The sequence below is a fragment of the Mesitornis unicolor genome, unplaced genomic scaffold (genome assembly GCF_000695765.1).
Source record: "Mesitornis unicolor isolate BGI_N332 unplaced genomic scaffold, ASM69576v1 scaffold45817, whole genome shotgun sequence".
NCBI lineage: Eukaryota > Metazoa > Chordata > Aves > Mesitornithiformes > Mesitornithidae > Mesitornis > Mesitornis unicolor.
Window position 1 is genome coordinate 1 of NW_010196612.1, and position 9394 is coordinate 9394.

General features: G+C 43.2%; 1 protein-coding gene across 1 annotated transcript; it reads left to right on the forward strand.

Moving 5' to 3' along the window:
- Positions 1 to 4413: 4413 nt before the first annotated feature.
- CKAP4 (cytoskeleton-associated protein 4) lies at positions 4414 to 5745 on the forward strand (the record flags this gene model as incomplete). Its single annotated transcript, XM_010188539.1, has 1 exon — positions 4414 to 5745. A coding segment is annotated over one exon (1332 nt), but the record flags the coding sequence as incomplete, so codon positions are not given.
- Positions 5746 to 9394: the final 3649 nt, after the last annotated feature.

Sequence of the window (9394 nt, forward strand, 5' to 3'; positions counted from 1 at the left end):
GTCCTGCCTCGACGTCCCCATCCACTCTAGAAAACAAAACCTGGGCCAGCTTCACCGAACAGCAGAGGCAGTGCCAAAAACGCTGCTCCTGCCATGCAGTGCCTTCCCCGTTCCTGCCACTGCCTCTGGCCGAGTGATGGACGCTCGCCATGTCCGTGGCAGTCCAGAACTGCAGAAAAGCTGTGAAGTTGTTGGCAAAGGGTGTGGCTTAAACGAGGCAGAATAAATGCTCATTTCTCTCCTTGTTTGTTTGTTTTCCCCAGTCAGGCCTTATTAGCCCCCAAGCTAGAGTTTTGCAAACAGCGGTGTCCACCTGTATATGTCTTAGGGTGCCTAAAACCTTTAAAAAATGGTGTATGTGAAGGCAACACATCATCAACATATAATCAAGTTCCTGTTTAGGCAGTAGGTAAATGGGTTGGAAAGTAATATGTAAAGTTATGACTGAGTTGGATCAAAGAAAAGGAAATTCTTGTCTCCACTTGAGTGCTTTGTGCGCAGCAAGTCACCTCCGTGTGGCTCTGCAGATTCCTCATGTTCCCTGTGAGCTTGGGCCCAGGCCGGTGGTGAGGGGACAGGGTGGTGGGACAGGCCTGGCAGAGGTCCTGCGTCATTTGGTGGCGCTCCTGTCAGTGCGGGCCCTGCACACGTGGAGTTTGTAGCGTCAGTCCTGGCATTTCCTCTCCCTTACAAGAAGGAGGAAAAGGAAAACTAGTATGAGGGGGGAGGAAGGGTTGTGAAATGCAGGGATAGTGTTGTTTCTGAAGCTAATTTTAAATCCTGTGGTTTTTACTTGGTGATGGCTGGGCTGTGATTTGAACTAGCAAGGGTGGTTTTTTCCTAGTTTTTAAGGCATTCTTACAAACTCTTTATGTGAAGGAAGACATTGCAATGGCAGGACTTGCAGGAGGCAAGATTACAATTCATGAGCATAGAATCTAGATGTATGTGCAATATATAAGCCTTTCCAAGCATAGGAGTGGGTGCAATTTGCTGCCTTCACCTCCGTGTTGTTGCAGAAAATCTTAGTTACAGGTTATGTATTCTAGAAGAGAGGTGTGCAACAGAAGTTTATAAATAGTTTGTTTCAAAGAGAACTGAAACTATTTGCCTGTAAGTAACAGATGGTTGATATTATACATACATACATACAGTAATACAAGAATGAAAGTTGAGGGGAGACATCATACCATTTTAGTGTAACCCTTGAAAGTTTTGTTTGCTGTGGTTTGGTGTTTTTACAGGAGAATGTACTTGAGGGAGAGGAGTCCAGGCTGTGTTTTATTGCTTTACAAAAGTGTAGGGTCCTGCGTTGCACTTTCGGGAGTGCTGTCGGTGCAAGCTGCTGTGTGGAACTGGCTTTCCCGTTCGTTCTTTTACTACAGAGAGCTCCTGTCAGGAGTAAGCATTATATAAACTCATCTGCTTTACACATCAGCAGTAGGAGGAGAAAGGAAATGATGTGGAAGTTTAGTCTTGAATGCAGCTCAATTCTTAGGGAGGCCAAGGTTGTCTGGTTTTTGAATGTGAGAGAGCGTGACCAGTTAGAGAAGACTTGGTTGTTAGCTGTAGATGTATTTTTATGCTCTATTGATGATGTTAAACCTTTCAAGGGCTTTGGTTTCAAACCTTAACCAGCCATGAACACCACAAACAGGCAGACTCATACGTAGGTGCACACACAAACCAACTGTGTAGTAAATATGAACTATTACTTTAAAATTGTGAATTTTACCCCTCTTGTGCAAGGGGTTTGATTTAGGCCCTGGTGGCTCTTGGTTAGGACAGACCAGATTAGAAGCTGCTCTGATCTGAAGACCTCCAGTCCATTTTATTATATCAGAGCTCTCTCATCTTCAAGTGGCTGGCCCAGCTGCAAGTGTAGGAGAATTACTTCAAGGTACATCGTGAGAGTTGCCCAACTGGAGGAGCAGGTATAAAGTACTTCCAGCTGCAGAGGGATGGGATCGCTCTGTGTCAGACCTACAGCAGAGACCTCCTGGCCCTCTGGGGAGTTCTGGAGATTTCTGATGGCTTTTCTTAGGCTAACATTTGAAGATGGTTAATTGCAAATATGAATCTGGAGATTAGGTTGGAATGTTTTGGATTTGTGCTGAAAACAGTGTTGATAACACAGGGATGTTTTTCTTACCGCTGAGCAGCGCTTACACAGAGCCAAGGCCTTTTCTGCTTCTCACCCCACCCCAACAGTGAGTGGGCTGGGGGTGCACAGAAAGTTAGGAGGGGACACAGCTGACCCCAACTGACCAAAGGGATATCCCATACCATATGACATCATGCTCAGCATATAAAGCTGAGGGAAGAAGAAGGAAGGGGGGACGTATGAAGTGATCTCTGATTTCTGAAGTCTATTTATAGTGATACAGAAAAAGCTCTCTAAGTGGAAAAAAATAAGAATGAAAGACAGCGAGAATGTAACAAAAATGAGGTTGATAAGTCAGTGTAATGGCTGGTGTCCTGCTGCAATACAGATAGAATCATAGAATGTGTTGGTTTGGAAGGGACCTTTAAAGCTCATCCAGTCTAACCTCCATGCAGTGAGCAGGGACAATGTTGCCAGATCAGGTTGCTCAGAGCCCCATCAAGCCTGACCTTGAATATCTCCAGGGATGGGGCCTCTACCACCTCTCTGGGCAACCTGTTCCAGTGATCTACCACCCTCATATTGAAGAGCTTTTTCCTAATATACAACCTAAATCTAGTACTACCTGCCCCCTCCCGCCCCAGCCCCATCTCATTCCTAGTTTCATATGTAAGTAGCAGAGAATACAAGTATAGGGAATGGAAAGTCATTACAGTCATAAGAGTTGAAAATGAAGTAATCTTTATGGGTATTTTTCAAACTGCGGGGATCTTTTGGAGCAAGGGCGAGTCTTGTGGTCAAACTCTACAATCCTTCTGCAGTGCAGACTTCCATGAAAACCCAGGAGGATTTGGCCTGGGATTTAGTCTTGCAAAAATACATGTGAATAACTTAATTTATAATTAGTAAGTCTGTCAGGTCTTTTGAGATTAATTTCTAGGTTCAGAGACTGACTGCGAACTGCTGGAGCCTCCTTCAGTGAAAAAGAAAAAAAAAAGGAAGCTCTGTATATTTCTTTCTAAGAACATATAAAATATACTTCCTTCTATTTATGAAATAAAAACACCCTTCCAGCTGTGTATCTAATCAGTAAACATGGCAGCCCATGTGCCATGACTGATTAATATACCCCTCAGCCATAGGGTGCAGCATGAGGCAAGGCAACACGTGTTACACAGCACTTGCCATCCTGCCAAAGCCTTGGGTTATTTTCCACATGACGGATTCTTCTTGCAGCCAGTGGGAATTCTTGCACTGCCCTATAAAGTTTAAAAAAATACAACCCACACACGTACAAAAAGGTTTCTCCACAGTCTTGAGGCTGATGCTCTGTTTGGCCTCAAAATTGGGTGATGCGTGTTTCCCTGTTGGTGTGCCTGGATCTTGCCTTTAGATGTGAGAGTACGTGAATGTGGTGGCCGCTCAGCCCTTGACCTTTTCCCTCGTGCTCCTACGAAAAGCAACAGTGTTTTTTGTAATTGAGGAGCTTGGTAGCATGCCTGATACAGAGTAACAACTTTCTGTAGTAACCTGAGGTAGATGCAAGTGGGTCTGCTTGGCAGCTGCTATGGCTTTGTTCTCTGACTGTGTTTATACACATGCCCCTAAGAGCATGTGGGCGTATGCACATGTGTGAATAATGAAGTACTAAGTATTTAGAACATTAAAGCCTCTCTGTTTTTTATTTTAAAAAAATAGTTTACAAGAAAAATCTGTGACTCAGTTGGTGTCTAGGAGCAGCAAAATGTCATCATTACTACTCTCATTCCCAGCTCCCCTTTCCCCCTAATTTTTCCTGTTACTCTTTCTTGTCTACTTTGAACCGTCTTTCATCTTCAGGAATTTGCCTATGGTCTGATTGCCTGCTAAAGTATTATCCCAGCTTTTCTGTATTCAGAAGCTGATGCCAGATGTTCTTTAGGGTTTTTTCCCCCCTTCCCTCCCTTACAGACTTGTGGCCTGCAGAACCAGGAATCGTATAGGGAAGGGTTGGAATCATATCAGGTCCAGATGCAAACTCTGGAGACTTGAGTTTGACTTTAGCTGCCATGGATTTCCTGGATGATCTGTGGCAGGTCAGGGAGGCCAAGGATCCACAGCAGATGTGTGTATCTGTATTGCTAAGGCTCTAGATGCTTGGCTTTTTGTGTCTCCCTAATCTGTATGCCATAGGGTCACCTCAGGTAGGGAGCATGAAGGATTGCAAGGTGATCATTTCAGATAGTAACAAGGGCCATAAGGATCTTAGACACAGAGACGTAGGTAAGGATGAAATTTTTAAGTATTAACCATGTGGATTTCTGTTTTAGGTGCGTTCCCTTCAAGCTACATTTGGAGAGTTTGAATCCATGATGAAAATTGCTCAGCAGAAGCAGGAGGTTACGGAGAAGGCTGTTAAACAAGGAGAAAGTGAAATAAACCGGATCAGCGAAGTGCTTCAGAAGCTGCAGAATGAAATTTTGAAAGACTTGTCTGATGGCATCCACATGGTGAAGGATGCAAGGGAACGAGACTTCACATCTCTGGAAAACACAGTGGAAGAGAGACTAACAGAGCTAACCAGGTCTATAAATGATAACATTGCTGTATTCACTGAAGTCCAGCAGAGGAGCCAAAATGAAATCAACAATATGAAAGCAAAGGTTGATTCACTAGCAGAGGCAGATGTGTATAAACATGAAATTAAGGTCCTAAAAGATGCTTTTGATGAGATGCAAGCATCCATGAAAACCAAAGAAAAGGACATAGAGACCTTGAAGAGTACAATAGACTCCATGGAGTCTGATGTGTATACTGAAGTGAAAGAGCTAGTCAACCTCAGACAAGAACACGAGAAATTCAAAGAGGCTGCAGACACTGAACACCTTTCATTAAAAGCTTTACAAGAGAAAGTTCTGAGAGCTGAGGATTCTATTATGCAGCTCCCTGGTGACATTAAAAGACTTGATGAAGATTTACTGCAAATTAAAGCCGACCTCAACAAATGGGAAGAAAATGAACTCTTCAGAAAAGCATTAGAAACTTTTGGGAAGAGCAGTGAGGGACTGGAGTCTCGACTGAGGCACTTAGAAGACAGCCTGGATTCTCTAACTTCTGCTGCTGCTCAAAACAGTGAAAAGTTGCAGTCTTTCCTTTCAAAGGAGGCAGAACACGAGAATAAGCTCAGTACCCTGGAACAAAGCATTGCTGCTCTCCGGGGCGTCTCAGATATGGACGTAACTTCAGTTGCAGATGTTCTGAAAAATCTTGGTGAATCGCAGACCTCGCTGTACAACGATGTGGAAAACTTGAGGCGAAGCATCAGTGACCTACCATCCTCCGGTGCTCTTCTGGATGTCCAGAAGCAAATCAGTACTTTGCTGGATCAGGGACATCTTCAGACGGGTCAAGAACATTCTCCAGGCTATCTTGAAAAATTTTCTTCTGTGGAAGGCTCTGTAGATGAACTGAGATCTTCTGTCAGCCAGGTTGACTCCGATTTGAAAATGTTAAGAACTGCAGTGGATAGCTTAGTCTCCTACTCAGTGAAAATTGAAAATAATGAGAACAACTTGGAGTCTGTGAAGAGCTCAATAGATGACCTGAGGAATGACCTGGAAAGATTGTTTGTGAAAGTAGAAAAAATACATGAAAAAGTTTAGGTGGCGGTGCTCCTTGTGCAGATAATGGATTAAGGAGAATAGCTTTTGTATGCCCAGTTTTTTACTCTTTTTAAAAGCAATTTGATACCTCCAAAGAGAATAAGAATACTTTAATAATAGAGACAGTTCTGCTTATTTCCTTTATTTCTCTTTTGTGTAATGTTGGTTTTTTGTTACTGTTTTTGGTTTTAAAAATTTTGTTCCAAGAAAACATGAGTTTAGTTGGGGGTTGAGTTTCTAAGGGCTCATCTTCTCTGTAGAGTTGTACCACTGTAACTGTAGTGGTGTAACTAAGGCACTACAGCCTCGTTAGCATGGGCACATATTTAATGGCATGAAGGTGTTTCGCACTATGACACTAGAAACCCCACACAGAAGGGCTACAGCTGTTCTGGTATGAAAAGCACACTACTGTACACACTGAGAATTTTACTGGCATGTTTTGGTTTAAGAAACAAAATGAACAAAGCCACACCCCTATCTTAAACTGTTTAGACCGGTAAACTTATGTGTGGACCAGGTTTGAAGCAACTCATCTGTTTCTGCAGTTTGGGACATGTGGTCAGTTTGCCATATGTCAGCTGAGCTGTAGTGCATTTCTGTCAGTCCTTAATCTGTACCAAGGAGCTAACAAAGGGTTAGCTGGACCCCCCTCAAAGGGAAGGTTTGAGGCATGTGGCATTGACTGGGGCTAAGACCTAAAAGAAGTGTTCCACCATGCAGCTTGAGAGATTCCTTCTTGGTGATCACAGGCTTCTTTCCCAGCATCTTCAGCTGCTGGAGCAGAAAATCAGTGCTTAGAAGGGACATGTGAAGGATGAGATTAGTTTCAAGGGGGTGCAGTAATATTTTTAGCATATTTTTGGGCTGTTTACATGACGAGGCTGTGTATTTCCTGGAAAGGCCTAATTTGTGATAACAGGATATTCTGTAAAATTCGTTAGGAACTTGAATGAAGAAAGAGAAGGACTAAAATGGCACCTCTCATGTTCTATGTATAGCAAGCATGCTAACGGTAATAGTACACTCAAACACACATGGGGGAAAATCACCGTGAAATTAGCAGAATTGCTTCTAAGGCGTACACATTTCCAAGTCTTCACACAGTTGACAGTGACCTGAGCTCTTGTTACATATTTGGGATTTGATGCCTGATTCTTGTCACCGTTGTTGTCACTGGGTGCCTGCCTGGGGCATTGGTAGCAAGGGATCCTTTCAGGAACTGGTTGAGGGTGAGGAAAAGGAGTCGTAATTCTCTAGATGTTCATTTAAAAACCACTTCCTCATGGAACTTGCTTGGTTTTCTGTCTTTTTGGAAAAGATTTCTAATATCCCTCCTTTTCAAGTTTACTTTTGAACTTTATCCAAAGATTTGGTAAAGGGGTCTGCACACGGATATCTTGGAAATAGGTCATGCACGTCATGTCCACCTCAGCCTGCATCAGCCAAATTTGTGGCTGTGTTAGAAGGATTCCTAGAAACAGCACCTCCCAGACGTGGTGTGCTTGTGGGAACAGCACAGGTAAAAAGGAGTTCTCCTTGGTAAATAAGATACTGGAACATATCTAGTGGTGTTCTCACTGTAAACAGGAAAGATGGCAAAGGAAGAGGGACCCACGGCATTAAGGTCACACTTGTCACTATTGGAACTGCACTGTTCTTTGTTGACTTCTCAAGTTCTTGAACAATGTTGTTTAGGTTACTGTGAAATGAACTGTATGGCTTATTTGCGGTATTTTTAATACATAATAAACATTTGGAATATTCTTTGCACCTTTTTTTTTTTGATTGCTGCTTACTTAACACTGTGTTTCCCAGGATGGGGTACAGGAAAGGGCTTGGGGGAAGAACCAGATGTAACGCAGCCCTATACTTGTTCTCAGCTGTCACGGGAGGATGTGGAAGCCGTCCTTTTCTGTTGTGCTTACAGAGAACTCTTAAAAACAGGATTTGAGCCAGTTCAGTGCAGTGGTATTAACCAGAGTGCACAGGAGTCCGAGATGTGAGGTGTGAAATAGGTAATTTATGCAACTAATGAATGCCATGTCAGACACCATCAGCAATGCCTCCGTAAGATTTTCTGAATGCCCAAAGCATGTAGAACTGAAAAAGAAAAGAAACAGAAAAGACCTGCGTAATCTTTCCAAAGTGGATGCACCTTTTAGGTGGCTTTGAACACTGGATTACAAGGCCCATATACCCATACCATCTTCATGAAGGATGCCTGGCTTTCAAAACTTTGGGAAAGGGTAATTTCATTTTGATTGCCCACAGGGATGACCCCAAGCTTGCCAGATAAGCAGCTTTGGAATGGTGAGAGCCAAACCTTGTTTCCCCTGTAGTGCTTGTGTTTGGAAAGGAGTGTGGGCATCATCATGTCCTAGGAGATCATGTCTAGGAGGCCAGATTCATAGAGATATGTAATACGTGTTATAAGACTACCTGTATGTACAACAAAACAGGTGAGCACTCATCTAGGAGAGTTTTTTCATAATCTGTTGACTAGGTTGACATGAAGCTGGCAATGAGCATGCAGTGGCTTTAAAGAGCAGTGGCAGCATGGTGAGGGAACCTAAAGCTCCTGTAAAGCGAGCAGTGCAGCTGGTTCAAATTTGATCTCAAAAATTAAATGAAAAATTACTAGTTACACTTCCACTAACTTAAATTCTGTGGCAAACTACTGAAATGACCTATTTGACTAAACAAAAATAATAATTATCTGTAAATAACATGGCTGGAGGCAGGTGCAGTGGCAAGGTTCCCTTGGTAGGCTGGAGGTTCAACTTTTATATTTGGCATAAGAGCCTTATCGAACAGAAACACTTCCCAATTCTCTTGTAAATGCTCACAGAGCACATCCCATCCTAGTGCTGCTCTTTACCATTCTTACACTTTCCAATAAAAGCAGTGGAGAAGGTCTTAAGACGTAGTCTATGTTGCCAGTGTGCTTTTACATTATTAGTAGTTCATCAATAACATGCTGTTACAGTAACAAATTTCAATGGAAACTGTCCATGATTGATGAGGTATTGATTGAGCCAGTTCATTAACATTTATCTTCATTTTCAGCTCTCATCTTAAAAATGGAGAATCCATTAGGCTGAGGCACTGTGGGCTTTATCACACTTGGAAAGGCTTGCCCAAATAGCTGTGCTTGCAAATAGGATGGAGATAAATCTTGTGCTGCTTGCAGGGACTTCTCCCAGTAGGACTTCGACCGCTGCCTTAAGTGAAATAACCTGTGGCAGCAAGAAGAGTTTCTGGTGCCCTAAATGGGTCTATTAGAGGTTTTATTAAAACATGGATTAGTGATTTAGTCTTTTTACCACCTTATTTGTCATAACTCAGCTGGCAGTGTAAACAAACCGAAGAAGTTAAAGGAATAGTGGAAAAATGGCTTTCTGAGATGTACAAACACCGCAGTAGCTGAAAAACACCCAGTGCGGGCCTCCATTCTACTCAGCACTGCCAAGGACGGTGTCCAGTCTGGGGCACTTCCCCGAAGGGTCTGGCAGAGCTGGGGAGGCTCAGAGAGGAAAGTCACGCTCATGGGAAGTAAAATGTTACAAGAAAACGAGATGGAGCACCTGGGCCAATTCAGACTTTAGACCCCAGGGAGCGGTGCTGCCGGTGCCTGGCGAGGGTGGGT